Genomic DNA, 21,052 nt, shown 5'->3' with positions numbered 1-21,052 from the left:
GCTGCTCCGCGGCATGTGGAATCTTCCTGGACCAGGGATTAAACCTGTGTTCCCTGTATTAGCAGGCGGATTCTAATCCACTGGGCCACCAGGGAAATGCAAGCTTTTTTTGTTGTTGTATTAAGTGCTATGCAGAAGATACTGAGTTATTTTCTACTCGTATATAATAAGGAACTGACATATAAGCCAACCTGTTTTTTTAATTGAATATCATTTTACATATTTTGCTAGCCTTTGCTTTTCCTTTGACATGTAAGACAAAGGACCAATAATAAGAATGGAACAAAACCACTTTTTCCCTTTAAGTTGCTCTTTCTCATTGCCTACTCCACTGAAAGCCATGTTTCTCATATGTATTTATCCTTATCCCTTGTCCCTTTTAAGAATCACCTGATTTGTGCTTGTTCCCTCAAACCTATGTTTTTTATTTCTATCACAAGTCTTTTGAGAAATCTAATTTACCAAATTGTATGCTCTCAGAATTAATGTATTATAGAACAAATTCATTTGCCTTTTTAAACTTGTAGTTCACCTTGAATTTCCTGTTCTTAATCTGCTATGAAGCACTGTAATTATTAAAGTAATGACTGAATTCGTTTCTACTGATAATGATACAAGAGTCCCTTTTTCCATTTCGGTGCTGGGAGGTGTCATGTTGTTGCCCATTAAATACGTGACAACTGAGGTGAGAAATTGACTATATTGCTATAAAAATCTGTGTGAACACATCTCTTTCTTTTCCTCACCCACCCTTCTGTATTGCCAGAATATGAAGAGTGAATTTGTGATATTAACTAAATTCTGTTATTTGTTTAAAACCCAAAAATGTATTTTTTTTTTTTAGCAGAAGATAGCAAAAGTGTACCCTACAGTAAACTTAGGAGACCCAGGAATACAAAAAATGGATATATGACTCTTGTGTTTCATTCTGGGTCAAATGTCATTTTATTTCTTTACTAACTAACATTTTGAGCAAGAAGATTCATAGGTGATGTGAACTTCGTATCTTATCATGTGTGGAGTTGGATAACATCTAGGTAGCTCACTGTTAATACTTTTGAAAATCCTGATCTAAAGGAAAGTCAGGTAGATAGTAGTAGGTAGACTTAAGAAAGTAAAATGAATTGCTGTAATCCTAGCAGAAATGTTCACAATCCCATGTCTGCTGGAGTGAGGTAAAATGGTCTTGCGTGATGGCAGGTTGGGCCACAAAGTGTAATTCACAAACTCTAATGAGGCTGATAGCATGCCAGTAATCACCAAACTCACCATCAGATTATTTTTAAATAATGTAAATATTGTATAGGTAATGCAAATATTTATTTTTAATTTCTCCTTTTCACCTTCAGGAGGTGATTTTAAAGAGTAAAATGGTCATAGGGAAATTACTGGGAAATGGAGAAGTAAAGAGCCTGGATAATTTGTAAACTTGGAGTAATTCCCAAACCTTTATAACTCATATCAACATCTACAAAACACTGTTGCTAAGTGGAATTTCATTTGCTTTTTTATTCGTCTTAGGAGAAGCTGGATGGTGAACTAAAGGAAGAAAAAGAGGAATACTCTCGTGTTTTATTTGAGATCAAATGTCATTTTATTTCTTTACTAACTATAAAATCTGTTGGTTTAACTTTAGGGACACCACAGTCCAAACACTTACTGTTCAGCCTTCTGTTAAAGATGGACTTATTGTATATGAAGACTCACCTTTGGTTAGTAATGCAGTTATGTGAATATTCTCAACTGTGTTCTTGAATGATAATTATATTTCAGCCTTTGAGGGGAAGACATATCCCATTGATTCCAATATGTTTCAGTCTTAACTAGAAAACACTTATTCATATGTCATTTGGAGAGTGGATATTTAAAAGGAAATTACTGGGAAAATAAGATGTTTTCTTATTCTGTTCCTCTCTCCAGAGAGAGATTTAGGGAATGATAGAAATACTCTAATGATAACTTTTCCATTCCAGAACTTTCAAAAAAGAAAAAAAGTTTGCTGTTGTTTTCAGATGTGCAGACTTTGAAATTAGATAATGCTTCTGGAATGTTTTTTAAAATGATTTTAATGAGTAAAATATTAGCCTAACATTTTGGACAGTTGGGAAGATCATTCCTTATCTTCTCACATAAGAGCCCCACCCCCCCAAAAAAAATCCTGTTCTACCAGGCTTGTCTTTCTGTGTAGATAACTGCTCTCCAGCAATGGCACAGATAAGCCATCATGAGAACTCTGGGGTCCAGACCCCAGTAATGGGCGTCTTCAGGATCTCCTGTCTGAGTCCTTCCAGATTGGACTGACTTTCTCTGAACAGAGATGTGAAGGCTGGAGCTGGGGGTAGAAGCTATATGTTTTCCCTCTTTTTTTTTTAAATTCAGGTTATTTTTACCCTAAAGTTAAAAAGAAAAATTCTTATTCATATTTTTAGAATATGAAGTAAGATATTTGTGGTAGAGAGAATCACCTATTTCTCAATCTGTGTTTCTTTAAAATTATTTGCCAAAATCATGTAATGAGAAAAGTTTATGATATGCTCCGTCTTATGTTATGAGCTGTTTCTTACGATTTAAAAAAAATAATCCCTGTGTTTACATTGAAGTTCATTGAGTATCTCCTATCCATTCTTTTTAAATGTTTTTAAGAGTTTTTCCTAGCTTTTTTCCTATCTTTTCATCTGATTTACTCAGTCGTCCAAGACCTAGAACTCTCTTATTTTTCCTTTTACCTCTTCCCATCTAAGTAGTTGTCAAGGCTATAGAATATACCTCTGAATATTTCTTCAGATAATATAATGCTTTTTATTTCCATTTTTTACCCATGCCCTCTTCCCTAAAATCAGATCCTCACATCACTTTTTTTTACCAAGTTTTTATGATATTCTCCCTCTAGTCTATTCTGCATATTTCTGCAAGATTAAAGGCACTGACTTGTAACTCTAAACTTGTTATCATGTCTGAACTCATAAATCTTTAACTCTTCCTGTTATTTAATGAGACAAAGCACACTGGCAGTCAAGTTTTTATTAGTCGAGATCTGATCTGCACTTTCAGATCCTTTCCTTTGTTTTCTTACGTTTAACCTCTGCATCAGCCAAGATAGACTGTTCATATTCACTCTTCCCTCAGTAGGGTGCAGGTTTCTTGAGTTTGGCCATTGATTCTCTTTGTCTTGACTGCCCGTTTCTCCACTGTACATACTGATCTCTTAAAACTGTGCACTCTTTTAAGGCTACCACAAGTGCAGTGTTCTGATACCCAGTATTGATGATCACAATCATTCCTCTTTGCCCCCACAGCCCTTTAACTTCTCTATTTGATATGTCAATACTTGTTTTAATTCTCCCCTTCCTGGGGGTGTAAAATGTGAACATCGCCAACATAGGGCTAAGTAGGATGCTGCAAGAAAATAAAGTGATTACTGCAGAGTTAGCAGTTCAGTAACTATGAGAAGCTTTTGGTGGAGATCCATAAATACTGTTTCCAACTCTGCTACAGACATTTTTTGTGATTTTATATTTATAGCTTGCAGAACACCATCTATTACAAATCCAAAGCAATGAGTGATATAATTTTTAAAATGTTTGCTTTCATTTTTTTGTTTGTTTGTTTTGTTTACAATAAATGTTCTGTCTTCAAAGGTTAAAGCAGTAAAATTGGGTCATGTTCTGGTAGTAGATGAGGCAGACAAGGCTCCAACAAATGTCACCTGTATTTTAAAAACTCTGGTAGAAAATGGAGAAATGATTCTAGCAGATGGACGACGCATTGTTGCAAGTGAGTATAAAAAAGCAACTTTTCTTTCAGTGTGCAATTTTTACATCTGTTGTATCAGATCACACACTTAGCTGACTGCTTATCTACAAATAACAAGCATAAATTCAGTATAAGTCAAGTTGTCTGTATTGATAATTATTAATAAAAATCAATATGTCTGAATCTAGCTTTGTCAGTTTCACTTCCTAATAGCTGGAGAGTATCTTTGAAAATTTCAAGAGTAGCTTTAGGACAAATCAGCTTCATATTTTTTCTACTCTGAGAATACAAACATATAATCCCTTTTATACTTATGTCTCAATTATTTGTGTACAATTTATTTTCTTTCATTATTATCTGGAATTTTTAAAGCTCTGCCATGTTTTTATTACTTATAATGTTAAAATCAATGTTATTATTAGCTCAGTATAATTAGAAAAAATTGCTGGGCATTTAATATCAGTTATATATATATATATATATATGTATATGTATACATATATATTACACGCACACACACACACACACACACACACACACACACACACACACACTCACACACCATACACACTTGCCTCAGAAAGAAGTTACTCTGCTTTGGAGTACCTTCTTTTTATTTTTGTGGTTGTTAGGGAAAATGTAGATAGATAAATCTCCTAAGTCTGTTTAACCCATAGGAAAAAATTGCGTAGTGCAATGTGAGAACATTTTCTAGTTTTTAGTTTTTGTGTGATGAAAAGACTTGAAGATCTTTAACTAGCCACTGAAATATAGTCAATAGCAAGGTAGCCAAACAAATTGGGACTAATGACTGAAATTTTCAGTATTCAAAAAGTATGTACAGAAGAGTCTATAAAAATGTACAAGTCCATCACCACAGAGATTTCTTCTTGGACATTGTCATTGCAAGACTGCCGCGTCTAAACCTACGAAACTTAGCACTAATAAAAGTATTCTGAGACTGCAGTTTCACAATGAGTATAGGAAAAAGTGAACATTTGGGTTAAACAGCCTGATAACTATCTTTCAGAAAATCATTCAGACTCTCAAGATTTGAATGCTGCCTGCCCTTTTTAGAGGCATTATAAGGACAGTGAAATAGAAAGCAAGAAAGAACTACTGGAATAAACTTGTGGTTAAACAGAGACAGTCTCCTGGTAGCCCTTCACATTTTTTAGATATATTTTTGAAGGATAATCTAGAAGCAAAGGAGTCATCATCATAATTTTTAAATTCAAGTTTGATTGTAGATGACATTGTAAGCACAAGAGCAGCTGGCTCTTTTGAACATAGTTTCATAAAGCATCACTTCCATGCCTGTGTTTTTCGTTTTCTTTGCTTTTTTTAAGTTTTCGTGTTTTATTGTCATTTTTATGTTAGTTAACTAATTAAATTTTTCATGTGACCACATACCCTTGTTATTTACCACTACTAAAATAAATGAAGATCAAATGTTAAAACTAATGGTGTTATCAGTACATGAATATATGGCACATTGAAAGGTTACTTTTTGTTATCATCAAGAAGTATGGGTATAACTTCTTACTGACTCATCTCAATAAAACTCCAAGTACTTCACATCTGTGAAAAGAAGAGAAGCGAAATACAAAGGAGAAAAGGAAAGATATACCCATTTGAATGCAGAGTTCCAGAGAATAGCAGGGGGAGATAAGAAAGCCTTCCTCAGTGATCAGTGCAAAGAAATAGAGGAAAATAATAGAATGGGAAAGACTAGAGATCTCTTTTAGAAAATTAGAGATACAAAGGAAACATTTCATGCAAAGGTGGGCTCAATAAAGGACAGAAATAGTATGGACCTAACAGAAGCAGAAGATGTTAAGAAGAGGTGGCAAGAATACACAAAAGAACTGTACAAAAAAGATCTTCATGACCCAGATAATCACGATGGTGTGATCATTCACCTAGAGCCAGACATCCTGGAATACGAAGTCAAGTGGGCCTTAGGAAGCATTACTAGGAACAAAGCTAGTGGAGGTGATGGAATTCTGGTTGAACTATTTCAAATCCTAAAAGATGATGCTGTGAAAGTGCTGCACTCAATATGCCAGCAAATCTGGAAAACTCAGCAGTGGCCACAGGACTGGAAAAGGTGTTTTCATTCCAATCCCAAAGAAAGGCAATGCCAAAGAATGCACAAACTACTGCACCATTGCACTCATCTCACATGCTAGTAAAGTAATGCTCAAAATTCTCCAAACCAGGCTTCAACAATACGTGAACCATGAATTTCCACATGTTCAAGCTGGATTTAGAAAAGGCAGAGGAACCAGAAATCAAATTGCCAACATCCTCTGGACCATCAAAAAAGCAATAGAGTTCCAGAAAAACATCTACTTCTGCTTTATTGACTATGCCAAAGCCTTTGACTGTGTGGATCACAATAAACTGTGGAAAATTCTTCCAGTGATGGGAATACCAGACCACCTGACCAGATTTGTTAGAGTTGTTTTATAACCCTCTAGTTATAAAACTATATGACTGCTTGTGTGATTTTAAAGGCTCTAACTTGATATTGAATTTATAACTTGATATTGAATTAATATTGAATTATTGAATATCAGTAAAGAATAAATTGAAATTTTTTTTTCAGATGCTGCACTAGTCAATGGAAGAGAAAATGTTGTAGTGATTCATCCTGATTTTAGAATGATTGTTCTGGCTAACAGACCTGGATTTCCTTTCCTAGGCAATGATTTCTTCGGTACCTTAGGTAAAAACTATAATGATAATAATAACCAAAACAATAGCAATAACAATAATAATGTCATCTTAGTAACAGTGCTATATTGGCTGTCACTGAATGTTCCCGACTGAATGCTCCCATGTGCTGTCATCATCACAACCATTTTGTGAGAGTATTTTTATCCCCATTTTAGAGGAAGAGAATGTCTGATATTTGGAGAGATTATTTTTCTAGGGTCACTCAGATAATAAGTGTTAGAACTTGGGTTCATGTCTAAGACTATAGATCATCTTAGAGTAGAACACAGATTAAGAAGGGTTTTTAGTGTTTGGTGTTCATCTCATCCCCCTAACTATGAAAAGGTTTGAGGCCAGCCCTGAGGAGACTGACTCACATTGATTGGAGAGGTCCTGGGACAAACTGAATCATCAGGAACCTTTAAGAAGAACTCTTCTCTGTGACAAGTAGCTAATTCTGAATACTGGGCATTCCATACTCAACGTGAAGCAGGCTCAGTCTCCTAGTAGGATTTTTGATCTAGCGGTTCCACATCAAGGAATTTATCCAAGGAAATTCCCTGTGCAATGCTTTAAGTACAAGGATAGGCAATATAGCATTGTTTATAGTTGCAGAAATAAAAGGAAACAACCCAGGTGTACATCGCAATGGGACTGAATGGAGAAATTCTATTATATCCACTCAATAGATTACCATGCAGTTGTTTAGAAAAAGGTGGAGCATGAGTTTACATGCTGATACCAAAGAGAAAAAGGTTCCTAGAAATGTATTAAGTGAAACAATAAGAACAGTTTGTGTAGTAGCCTGCCATTTGAATGAATAGAAAATAAAAGGCAGGAGGGATGCGTGTACACAAATATGCTCAACATGCACAGCATTTCCCCAGACGAGTCTCCCACATCCCCTGAGCTCACTGGCCTTCTTCCTGCCCTGCTCCGTGCTGCTGTCCCGTCGCTCACGCTCTTCCAGCGCCTCTGCCCCCGCCCCTTCTCTGAATATGCCAGCTCTGCTTGCCTAGGGTCTTGGCATCAGCTGTGCCTGCCGTGCTCCTCCATCACACACCTGCGTTTGCCTAGCTGTCACCTCCTCCGTGAGGCCGACCTGTCCGACGTCCCCCGCCATCAGCATTCCTCAAGTACTGTGCTGTGCTTTTCTTTTTCCTTGAAAAATACAATTTCTAACATTTGCAATTATTGTTTATCGCCTCCCTAAGCCAGAATCTAAACTCCATGAGGACAGGGGGTTGTGTGTTTTTGATCACTGAGGTCTATAAAGTACATAGAGTATTACTTGGCACATAGAAGGAATTTAATCATTATTCAATAAGTGAACGAGTAAGGGGTCGATTATAGCTTTATATTAGTGTTGCATTTGCTTTTCACCAAAAAAAAGGCCAAATCTGTATTTCATGTTTGTATTTGAATGAGTTTAACCTATGAGATACAAGCTTGAAGTTATCATGGTTGCATTTTATTCAGTTGCTTTCATGAATATGTGATAACAATAAAAGAATTATTTGAGTCATTTCTGAGCCAAAGTAAGTTCTAAATATCCTTCCTTTCTCAAATGAACATATTAAATAATGCAAATCTATTTACTCTAACTTCCTTTGGTCCCTGTCCTTTGGATTATAAATCAAAATTATGTGAACTTTTATTTGAGAAATTTCTCTCTCTTGAGCATAGATTATGTTTTTCTAGTATATTCTCAGTTGTCTAAATTATGGGTGAAATATTTTGTTTCCAGTTCCTTTTTCTTGATTTTTACTTAGATGTTATCTCTGCATGTTTACTTCTCTGAAACCAACTTACAAAGTGTATTCTAGCAATCTGAACAAGATATAAATTGTTTAGAGAGTGATGATACTAATTTCCCCATTTTTAGTATACATAAAAAGGCACGCATATATGTATATAATCTCTGAAGATATTTACCATGTGTTATAAAGTTAAAAGTGTAATCTCAGAACCACATGAGTATTTTCCAGTTAATGGAAAAAGACTAAATTATCAAAACTATATATGTTTGTATGTATGCATTTAAAATGGAGTAGAACATTGCAACACACTCCAGTATTCTTGCCTGGAGAATCACATGGACAGAGAAGCCTGGTGGGCTACAGTCCATAGGGTCGTTAAGAGTCAGACATGACTGAGTGATTTTTATATATATATATATGTGTGTGTGTGTGTGTATATGCATTTAAAAATACTAGCAAGACCAATATTGTAAGGCAATCATGAATCAATTAAAAATAAATATTAAATACTGACAGGTATGAAAAAATGAATACACTGAACTGTTAACCCTGGGTGCCTGTGGGGGAAGGAGTGGGATTGGCAGAAGTTTGCAGGGACTTCGCTTTCTGTTCTTTGTACTCAAATATCTACCAGTGAGATTATATCCAAGTATCGTATAATTTTTAACAGAAATAAATCTATGTAGAATAAACCACACATCACTCAGTCTCATTTGCTTTTGCTTTAGTCATTTGCTTTTTTCTGTATACCTATTGTTGGACAGGCTTTCTATGCAGTTTTACACATTTAAAAATAGAAGTGCTTTGGAGAGCAACCCATGGCTCTTTCATTGATCATTCTGTATTTGCTATGTCCTTATAAGGGGTTAGTTGCATACTGAATGTGAATCTTTTTTTTTTTTCCTCACAGGTGATATTTTTAGCTGCCATGCCGTGGATAATCCCAAACCCTACTCAGAACTCAAGATGCTCAGGCAGTACGGCCCAAATGTGCCTGAGCCCATCCTTCAGAAGCTCGTTGCTGCCTTTGGAGAGCTGAGGAATTTAGCTGACCAGGGTATTATTAACTACCCTTATTCTACCAGAGAGGTTGTCAACATAGTCAAGCATTTGCAGGTATGGCACCTGCCTGTATGTAAAAGTTTAAAAGAAGTCATTAATCTTGGTTTTTTTTAGATTTTTGTTTGTTTTGTTTTTGCCTAATTTATACCAAGTCTTTCCATTTCTCTTTAATACTGATTCATACTGAAGTAATGTCACTCAGTCGTGTCCGACTCTTTGAGACCCCATGGACTGTAGCCCACCAGGCTCCTCCGTCCATGGAATCTTCCAGGCAAGAATACTGGAGTGGGTTGCCATTTCCTTCTCTAGGAGATCTTCCTGACCCAGGGATTGAACCCGGGTCTCCCCCATTGTAGGCAGACACTTTACCGTCTGAGCCACCAGGAAGGATTAATTTATACCAAGTCTTTCCATTTCTCTTTAATACTGATTCAGGTGATATAGTATGAAACGTCTGTAATCCAAATGAACATTTTCTGTTAACCTTTGAATTGACTTTGTCAAGGTTCCATGCCATGGCTATTACCAAGGAGTTAGGAAATTTGGTGGAGGTTTTCTGGGGCGTGTGGGAAGACAGGAGAATGAGACAGAAGGGAAGCTTTACTATTTGACTTTATACAACAAGGATATATGGTCTCTGAGTGAAAATATTTTCATTTTGAAAATGAAAGCCTTGAAGATAAAAAACTGCCTGGAAACTATTAGTATTGATGACATGCCTGTAAATACTGTGAGAAAGTTTTGTTGGATAGAGCAAGTGGGCAAGAGAATGAAATTCCTTATAGCCATCTATGATGCATAGTTCACCTTGGAGGGCTTCCCTGATAGCTCAGTTGGTAAAGAATCTGCCTGCAATGCAGGAGGCCCTGGTTCAATTCCTGGGTTGGGAAGATTCACTGGAGAAGGGATAGGCTACCCACTCCGGTATTCTTGGGCTTCCCCTATGGCTCAGCTGGTAAAGAATCCGCCTGCAATGTGGGAGACCTGGGTTCGATCTCTGGGTTCAGAAGATCCTCTGGAGAAGGGAAAGGCTACCCACTCCAGTATTTTGGCCTGGAGAATTCCATGGACTGTATAGTCCATGGGATCGCAATGAGTCAGACACAACTGAGTGACTTTCACTTTCACTTTTCACCTTGGTAAAGACAAAAAGCCTGTGTAGATTCTGCTTTTATAACAAATGATGGTTTCCAAGCAAACAGTCATAACCTAATGAACTCTTGACCTCTGAAAACCTAGACAGGAAAATAGAAAGCTTTGTTCTGCCTGTAAAACCATGGCAAGTCCAGCTGAGATCCCAGCACCTAGAGAGAATCAAGACAGAGGCAGTGAATGACCCAGAGGATCCCACCAGTGTGAAGTCAGCTGTCTGTAACACTCATTTTATTTAAGTAGCATTTTTTAATTTGGTCCATCTAGTTGTTTAGTCCCTAAGTCATGTTTGACTCTTTTGCAACCCCATGGCCTGTAGCCCAGTGGAATTCTGTAGGCAAGAATACTGGAATGGGTTGCCATTTCCCCCTCCAGGGGATCTTCCCAGTCCAGGGACTGAACTTGCGTCTCCCACACTGCAGGCGGATTCTTTACAACTGAGCCACCAGGGAAGCTCATCACTCACTTTAAAAGCAGGAGATTTCAGAAAGTGGTGAAAGTCACCAAACCCCGGGATGTGGGTACTGATTTAACATTTGAGGGAAAATACTGTTCCCCCTCAAATTCTGATATTTATTGAAAAAGAAAAATATTAAGTCATCAGAGCAAACATTAAAAGTGAAAAGCATTCCTCCTATCCGTTTATCTGACAAGTCTAGTAAGAAAAGGTCTAGTGAAGTTTATTCGATCATTACTATTCTGTCAGTTTGGGAAATCTTTATAATACTGTGTATTTTGTCACATGGTAATAAGTGAAATTTTTTTTTTTTTAATACAGAAGTTTCCCACTGAAGGTCTCTCCAGTGTGGTTAGGAACGTGTTTGACTTTGATTCCTACAACGACGACATGAGGGAGATTTTGATTAACACTTTGCACAAATATGGAATACCAATCGGAGCGAAAATATCCAATGTGCGGCTGGCGAAGGAGTAAGGCAAATCACTCTTGATAAAGTACTCTTGAGTGTAACTGTTCTGATTCTGAAATGCTGATCATTCTGAGTCTACTGTTATACTCTACTAAACTGACTTGGTGTGGAAATTACTTTTCCATGAGTAAGCTCTTCAAGTATATGGTGCTATTGGCTGGCTGGATTTCAGTTAAATAGCATTATTTATAGGTCTGTAAATTGAGAACTTCAGTTATTCCAAATGTCCCATGAGTAGATGTAATGTAATCAAATAAAGGGAAATATTTGTTTCTTTAACAGTCTCTGTCCTTTTGTTGAATTCCTATGATTCTCATTTTTCCCTAACCTAGTACAGAATCATTGTACAAACATGCAAACTACATGAAGAGATAATATATATTTAGTTAAGATGTTATTTCTGTCATCATGTATTTTTCTGTTATAGTTTTCTAAATTTATAATCATATTAACTTGAAATTTGGGGATTACTTATTTTAGTCTGACAGATGAAAGAGGCAGGGAAAATAAGTGGGTTTTGTTTCATGTGGGCTACTTGCCTGCTTTTTATTTTGTAATTATAGGCTACATACTTAACAAAGAATCTTAACAAATATGATATTGTTGACCAGAAAGATAATTGAGAGTGTTTATTAGTAGGATAATTAAGTCAGTGCAAATTCATAAGAAAGCAGTTTTAAATATGCATAACTTATTGACAGTGCATCTAATGTTGTCTTTGTCTGTAAGGAAATCTATTATCATAAATTCCCAAGGGACAAAAATTACTTTTTATTTAACTTCAGTCTCATATAGGAGGAACTCTCTGCCTTCCTTAGGAAAAGACTATTGTATATAATGATTAGTCCAGCTACATATATTTATTTTAAGTGCTTACATCATCAGTATTTATTCTTTGAAGTTATTACAAAACTTGTTAGAATATATGTCAATAAAAATAAATTGTTAAGGCTTTAACAATTTTTCAAAGATTTCTTAAGAAGAAACAAATATTTCCCTTTAGTGGTAAAAGAGCAAGATAGAGTTACATTAGAAATTTGTCAGTGAGTTGGTTTATATTATTAATAAGTTAGTAAATTTTCTTTTTGATAAGAGTGATTTGATATTATTGCTAATATATACACTTTGCTGTGGAATACTGTTTTGCTGATTGATTAGGAATATTTATGGGCATTTTGAAACCAGTTTGGTGATTTAATGGGTATAACTTACCTCCTACGTTAGAGAGTTCAAGAAATGTCTTTAATATGCACACTTCTGTTAGTACTCATGTCTTTTTGCATCCTTTTTATAAATTATATCTTGAGTTTCAATTGGAAATACGATGGTTTTTAACTTGTTTTACCATTAACAAATTTATATGCAGTTTTAGCTTCATGGAAACCAGGCTTGTGATTTAAAATAACTTTTTTTCTACTCTGTACAACTTGAAATAAAACTTAAAATGTGTATTAGTTGGTAAGATCAATCAAACGAAAACTGTTGGCTATTTAAGTTTCTAAGGAAGACAGATACAGTGATTTAACTTATTCATTACTGTTTCCAGTTCTATACTAAAAAATTCTTGCCATGGCTTGTTCATTGTTGCCATAGCGAGTTAATTCCAACTCTTTTTTTAAATACTTACTTATGAGTGGAAGAAAAAGTGCATTGAGCCTGGAAACAAGATGGTCATGCCTGAGACCGGCGTGGAAAGAACTAATGGTCTGCCCACTGCATGTAGCTAAGAATAGATGTATAGCAGATGTGGGGGAAGTGTGAATTTTCCTTCGGAGTGGAGATAATAGCGGACTACAGTTTGCACATTCGAAGCACCTTTTCATCACCTGTAAATTGCAATGGCTTGAGCAGCTCAAAGGTAGTGATGTTATTTTATTAGTGAAATCCACAGGTTCCATACATCTTATTTCTATCAAATTTATCAGTCCTGTACTTTGAGAGGGTAGCATGGTGAGGTGAACAAAGCATTGTCCTGGGAATTCAGCAGTTAATGACATGTTCACCGTGCATGTCTGGGTTAGACATGAAGAAACAGATTTTACCCTGTTTGTAAAATGAGAGCATTATGCTGTGACATAACCATATAACTTATCACCTAATCAAGACACTTTTTAGAATGAAAGGGCACTATTAATAATAAGTCTGTAAAAAGAGATGTAGAATAAGACTGTTCTAGTGAGACTGCAGTATATTTTCATCTTTAGAAGGTTAGTAAGGTTTCTTCTTATTCTAACACCCTTTGCATTTTAATATAATCTTAATTTTCTCTCATCTGCAAAAACAAAAACAAATTAAAAAGTAATACTTAACACTTTCTGTTTCTCTCCTCAAGTAGCACACTGATAATAGTAATCACATAGACCTCTGAAAGTTCAAAGTTGTCCCCATGCAGTCTTATGATTTGCTTTGACTTTTCTAGACCTGTGGCTAAACTTTATACTTCACTAATTGCTGTTGGTTGGTGCTGTTGTTCAGTCGCTAAGTCATGTCCAGTTCTTTGCGACCCCATGGACTGTAGCCTGCCAGGCTCCTCTGTTCACGGGGTTTTCCAGGCAAGAATACTGGAGTAAGTTGCCATTTCCTTCACCAAGGGATCTTCCCGGACCAGGGATCAAACCTGTGTCTCCTGCATCAGCAGGCAGGTTCTTTACCACTGAGCCATACTTCAGGGAAGCCCATACTTCTCCAGACCTTTTGCTAAATCAGTTCTTTGAGGCTGCTACTGCTCATCTCTGGAGATCCTGTGTTAGTGAAGAAGATTCACATTGGATTTCTGTCCCTAAGGAAGAAGGACCAGGTGTTTTAATTGCTATTAATATCCTTTTGCCCTGAATGAAAAAATTATTGCTACAACCTGTTAATTTTCTTGTTGTCTAATTCAATCTTTATTTAATAGGAAAAAAAATTGCATCAAACCCAGAATAAGATGGTCACATTCACACACAAGATAGGGATGAAAAAATAACTGATGATGAGTAGAAGTGTATAAGTAAAAAGAGATGTAAGACAGATGTTATAGAAGAGGGAAGCTTTCCCGTGGGGCAGAGGTGATGCTGGTCCACTGCTTATTCTGTATAAACAGTCTTCCGCAGCTACCTTCCTCCTGAACTGAAATCAGAATACACTGTGGCTGTTCGGTGATGCTCTTCGGTAAAATTCCTGAGATCTTGTCATTTTCTCTTTCATTCTCCTGAAGAGTACAGTGAGATGGTACCTGTCTCATTCATAGGTCTCTGTACAGTTTTTTTTTTCTTTTTTTTCTCCACTGGAGTATAATTCCTTTACAATGTTGTGATACTTCTCCGTACATTTTTAAAAGGCCTAGTGTGATATTAGGAGATGAATATGATTTATCTTATTTACTAAACTTGTGCTAAACCTGGTACATGTAGGCTGTCATACTGGATAGTTATTTTACCTTGCTTGATTAAGCCATAATGCAGCTCTTTTTTCCGATCTAAACACATTCCACATCTCAGTACTGGGATCGGAACTGGCTACCTAGGTCCCCATGTTGCATTTGCCCCCTTACACTAGGAATTCTTGTAGTTTTTCTGTTGTTTCCTTTTAAGTTTCTAATACATGGGAAAGGATATGCCAGAGAGATGGCGGACATAATAAGCACACTGGGAGAAATTTAGGCAGAAATAGGAGGATTTGGCTTAAACTCCGAGCTCTTAAAAAAGTAGTCTGTGCTCTTGAGTTTCAAATGTCATTATTGGGGGAAAAAGTACACACACACACACATACACATGTATGCATGCATGCTCAGTCAGTGTTTGACTCTTTTCAACCCCACCAGGCTCCTCTGTCCATGGGACTTCTCAGGCAAGAATACTGGAGTGGGTTGTCATTTCCTTCTCCAGGGGATCTTCCCAAACCAGGGATCAGACCAGTGTCTCCGGGATTGGCAGGCGGATTCTTTACCACTTGAGCCACCTGGGAAGCCCTGTACATATGTATAATTAGGTTCAAACATCCAACCAAACGCATATAGATTATCTGCTATAGTAGGTATAGATCTCAATTTCAAAGCAAAGTTTGCTTGTTTTACCCTCAAATAAGCATTTTTTTTTTTTTTTTTTAAATTCTAGAATAAACATACTGCTAGCACATTAGCTCTTCCAAATTTAAAGCTGTTTCAGAGTAACTTGCGAACTTTAACATACTCAGGAAACATTTGTTTTAAAGGGAGAATAAGTCCTTTTTTTCTGTACATTCATTTTCAAGAGACTTATACAATATTTCATCTTAATAAAGGTAATATTATCATTGTATTTTATAGATAAAGAATTTGAGGAACAGAGAAGTTACCTCACCTACCTAAGGTTAGAAATCTGATCAGGAGCAGAACTGTAATATGCACAATTTTAGTTCCAGTTTTAAAGATGAATATAAGCAGATCCATATGCATGTGTAGGCAGTTTCTAAATCAGAATTATTCTTTGCATACTGAAAATCACCAATAGTTTTGGTTTAAAAGCACTAGAACTTTAGATAATCAACTTGGAAATCATTGACCATGATGTCATACATGTAATATACATATTCTTATTCTTCAGAGAGTTATGATAGGCTTAGATTTTGGGGGATTTAACCATATTTCACAATGTTGAAAAGCAAGTTGGTATAGACTTTTGGCACAACAAAATCATTTTAAAGACCTCTTCATCCCCAGTTAAACTTTCCTCTTTTTTTTTCTCTTAATAATAAAAGATCATGAAGTAAAACACAAGGTAATTCATTCAGAAAAATAAAAACTCTAGAAAACTGTATTTGACTACCATGTAGAAGAAGCAGACTGGCCATCGTTCTTCCTGATTTGAAACACAAAAGGAATTTGCTAAGTCTTCTCAAACATTGTCGTCATTTTTACATAAATCAAATATACAAAGACATTATCTCCACCCTCTGGATTTAACTTGGTGTGTTTATCTCTCCCTGTCTTACCTAGGAGAGACACCTATCTGTAAAATACTTAAATGCTCATTCTTCTTGACCCACACTCTTTGCCCTCAACCCTATTGATTTCTTTTTAAAATGCTGCTTAATTTATGAAGCCAGTTTCTTTTTTTTTCCCCAAAGTATTTGTTGCTTATTTGTTACTGGCAAAGTATCTACAGTCCATCAGTCATTAATTTTATCAGCAAATAGAATAAAAAATTTGAAGAAATTTATAAGCTTTTATATGTAGGATTTCTCTATGATGTATACCTACTAAATGAAGAATGATGTCCCATTTATTTTTAAAATAAATTAGCAAAAAGAAAATTAAAACACTAATAATTCCACCATCCAGAAACAATTATTATTTAATCCTTCTAGATCTTTTCCTAGGGTTCTATGTGTTATTTCATCTGAGAAATATTTCTTTACAGTTTTTTTTTCCTGAGTTTTTCTTCTTAATAAAGGAGACATGACCCTGAAAGGAGATCCTTTTTAAAACACTTAATTCCCAATCTTCTTTGTTGAAAAGAAACATATCTATAATAGATTAGATTCTAGCATGTGTACACCCCTCCCACAATCCCACTTTTTTGTTCTTCCCTCTTGATCCTTGAGTTTTTAGACTTAAAGTATTTATTCTAAACATAATGAACAGATTCATAAAGCATATAAGTTGTTTTAAGCTAGGCATTTCTCTGGCATTTCAACAAAAGTAAGGAATAAACACATTAATACCAACACTTTGTGTCTTTATGCATATGTTTAAATGTCATTATCCTTTACAGACTCATAAAAATGCGGTTGCTAGCCAGACTGCACATCTAAAAATGACTGCTATGTGTGACTGCACTTTTAAAGTGCCCCATAGCTGGTAAAGAAGCCCTATTGGAATCTTGAAATGACTCCTCTGATGTCCTGTTGATGTCTGTATTCTCTCTCTGCTTTCAAATGCTTAATTAAAAACTTTTTAACTTCACTTTTTCAGGTGAAATAAGGTAACTTTGAATTAACTCAGTCTAAGATGATACTAGCCAATACTTTTTATTAAATTTATTTAATAGGTTCACATTTTAAATAATTTTAAAACACGGTGGTAGCTGTTGATAGTAGTTGCCTTTGAGAGAGGCTCTGGAAAGGAAAAGGAAAGCCTTACTTTCTGTCCTAATGTGTATTAGTTCCTATAGTTTATTTTTTAAATGTCCGCAGACTCTGGGCCCTGGAATTTTCCCATTCGTTTTCTTATTTACATAAAATAAGAATGTTAAAGATTTATTCTGAAATTGCTGTCCCTTGGGACCGTGGCCTCCAGTACAGCAGAGCTTACCCTGCCCTGCTGTGCTTGCCCTTAGGGTGTAACATTGACACCCTTACCAGTGACAAATGAGAAATCAAGTTAATCAGGCATTTCTGTAGCAGTTCAACGCAGCATAAGTAAGTCTATGCATTGGTAGGGGCTTCCCCAGGGGCTCAGCGGTAAAAGAATCTGCCTGCCAGTGCAGAGTCACAGGAGGTGCAGGTTTGATCCCGGGGTCGGGAAGATCCCCTGGAGGAGAGCATGGCAACCCACTCCAGTATTCTTTCCTGGAGAATCTCCATGGACATATGCGCTGGAGGGCTACAGTTTATGGGATTGCAAAGAATCAGACACGACTAAAGCAACTTAAGTTTATTCTATGTGGACTCCTTTACTTAACACTACCATCCTCAAAATCACACTTAATAATCTAGTTAGCTTTAGCCGAATAATTATCAATCATTCTGTATATGTGCGTCGCTTCCAAGTCATTACAAATTAAAGAGAGTTGGCTTCCATCTCCAGGCCAGCAGCTCCTGTGTCAAAGGTGGAGTGGATTCCTCAGGGGAAAGGTAGGGTGTATTTTGTGTAGACCGGACTCAGACAGATCTGGACAAACCTTGCTGGGGAGGTACTCAAGGGATCCAGACTTGAAATACTGGACTAAATAACCTTTAATGTCCCTCAAGCTCATAGATTCTGTGGCTCACTGCCCCTAGTTGAGTTGGAAAGCTGAACAAGTGGTCACTCTTTCTCTTGTGTCAGCAGCCATTCACTACTTTCTCAGCCATTCTCACAGCATGTGTTCATAGAACTCCCAATGAAGGTCGCTGCGGCTGTTTTCCTGTTTGTTGTAAGAGATGTTGATGTCTCATTGCAGTGTGTGTTACAGGATCATGTTTCGTATTGATCTTTCTCTTTAGGGCAGGGCCAGGTGTGCATATGTCAGACAGAACAGCTTCATCTGTACTGAATGTCTCTTAAAAGGGTATCTGTCTCGATGAAGACATACATCTGTATCTGTCTTCTTCCACATGAAGACTCATCCTGTGTAACTGAAACATCAATGCGGCTGCATCTTCTCTGACCAAGACTAACTACAGGGCCTTCCAAGTACTCAAAGTGTTAGTCACTCGGTCGTGTCTGACTCTTTGCAACCCCATGGACTGTAGCCCACCATTCTCCCCTGTCTATGGAATTCTCTGGGCAAGAATACTGGAGTGGGTTGCCATTCCCTTCTCCAGGGTATCTCCCAGGGTCTCCCGAACCTGGGTCTCCGGCATTGCAGGCAGATTCTTTACTGCCTGAGCCACCAGGAAGCCCCAGGTACCGGGAGACATCAAAAAGAACATCCCCAACCAGGGTTCTCTCTAGAGTAATCTCATTAGGTTTATTTTTGACTATAAGAATGATTATCAGTTTACTATTTATCCCATTAAATTATAAGACTCTCAATGTTTTGTGCTTCTCCTTCCATTTTCCAAAATATGCTACAGCATAATTTTCCTTTTAAAGAGTTAGTTTTTACAAATGAGTTCATTGTATTGATCACGAAGTTCTAAGGTATGCAATTCTACTCTTTGTGATGATTTACTTTCACTTTGTAAAAGAGCTCTTTAGTTTCCAAAAATAATAAGATTTACATGGTGACATCTGAGATGAGATGGTAGGATGGCATCACTGACTCAGTGGACGTGAGTTGGAGCAGACTCCGGGAGACAGGAAGGGCAGGGAAGCCTGGAGCACTGCATTTGCTGCAGGGGTCACAAAGATTGAACATGGCTTAGCAACTGAATAAACGATGACATCTCAGAACTATTATAAGCAGAAGGGTGGTATTGGGTTTTACAGTTTCACAGTCCTTGCCCTTATTCTCTTGGTATTTCTTGGAGTAGCTTCACAGTCATTTTATTAAAACTTGCTTTCAGTTCCTTTATGGGGGTGCAGAGAAAATTTTAAAATATAGCCAATCTACATAGAAATTGTCAAGATGTATGAATCTTCTTCAATACTCATCTTCGACAGTCTCACAGAATTATCCTTGATCCTTTAGGCATTTGTAAATAATCTCTGTCACCTGGCTGGGTAGAAATCCTGAATCCCAATCAGTTGGTAACTCTTTCAAATATACTTTCATCCTTTGTTGAGAGGTAGGTAGTCAAGATTCCATGAGGATGATCTGCCGTGGTGGTTCGCAACTTGCCATCAAGATGAGACACAAGTCGGTGAAGCTGTTGTAATGTAACCAAGCGTTCATTCATTTGGGCTTCCTGGTGGCTCAGCAGTAACCAATCCACCTGCAGTGGAGGAGCCGAAGGAGATGTCATCGGGAAGAGCCCCTGGAGCAGGACCTGGCTAGCCACTCCAGTGTTCTTGCCTGGAGAATCACATGGACAGAGGAGACTGGTGGACTGCAGTCCATAGAGTGGCAAAAAGCCAGACCCGACTAAAGCGACTTAGCACGCAGCATGCACGCATTCATTCATTTAGCAAACACAATTGAACATTTGAAAAGTGAAAATGTTGGTCGCTCAGTCGCATCCAACTCTTTACGACCCCATGGATTGCCAGTATAGGAGACGCAAGAGACTCCAGTTCCATCCCTGGGTCAGGAAGATCCCCTGGAATAGGAAATGGCAAACCCGCTCCAGTACTCTTGCCTGGAAAATTCCATGGACAGAGGAGCCTGGCAGGCTACAGTCCATGGGGCCCAAAGTGTCGGACAGGACTGAGTGCCTAAACAAACACACCCATTGAACATTTACATGGTAAACACTAAATAAGGAGTCAAAAATCTAAAGGAGAAGAAGGCTCAGAATCTGCCTTCAAGGAGACCATTATAATCCAGGAAGCACTCAGGTAAAGAGTGCCTTGTGTTCTGACAAGAGAGAGCAAAGAGGTAGGGTTGCTGCCCTCTGCCCCAGGGGAGATTCAAGGACAGTCACCAGGCTAAATCTTTACAGGGTGAATAGGTATTCTCCAGGCTAATAAAGGAGAAGAAAGAACTTCAAGCAGAGACAGTTTTACAGGGCATGCTGCATGGTGAGACTAAAAGAGGAGAGTCAAGGGAACCATAGAAGAATTTGAAGCCAGAGAGTAACATGGTCTGATTCATAAATTAGAAAGACCCCTTTACATTTTCTAAAGATAAGAAACTGAGAGGCAATGATACTGAAGCAGGAAGACCTACCTATTGGGAAGTAACTGCAATAATTCCAATGATGAACAGTGAGAGCTTATGTTGTGGCAGTGGGACTAAAAAAGAGGGACACGGGATGAGAGGTTTCCATAGCAGAATTGATGAATTCTAAATGACAGAGATTCAAGTGAGTAAGATGTAAGCCTTACTTTCAATGAATTAGCAATCTTGAGAAAACATGTAAACTCTCAACCTTATTATGCAATGTTATATTCAAATTCTGCATTCACAGTAG

General features: G+C 37.2%; 1 protein-coding gene across 1 annotated transcript in view; it reads left to right on the top strand.

Moving 5' to 3' along the window:
• Window positions 1–21,052, top strand: part of VWA8 (von Willebrand factor A domain containing 8) — a 367,266-nt gene that overhangs the window by 179,695 nt on the left and 166,519 nt on the right. The window contains exons 22-26 of the mRNA XM_061133632.1: window positions 1,637–1,712; window positions 3,639–3,774; window positions 6,365–6,484; window positions 9,145–9,350; window positions 11,227–11,378. Of these exons, the coding sequence (XP_060989615.1) occupies window positions 1,637–1,712; window positions 3,639–3,774; window positions 6,365–6,484; window positions 9,145–9,350; window positions 11,227–11,378 (690 nt within the window). The remainder of the gene's footprint in view (window positions 1–1,636; window positions 1,713–3,638; window positions 3,775–6,364; window positions 6,485–9,144; window positions 9,351–11,226; window positions 11,379–21,052) is intronic.

This window comes from Dama dama, chromosome 30 (assembly GCF_033118175.1).
Source record: "Dama dama isolate Ldn47 chromosome 30, ASM3311817v1, whole genome shotgun sequence".
NCBI classification, from domain to species: Eukaryota; Metazoa; Chordata; class Mammalia; order Artiodactyla; family Cervidae; genus Dama; species Dama dama.
The sequence above is the reverse complement of the archived record's forward strand: the minus strand, read 5'-3'. Positions and strand labels throughout refer to the sequence as shown.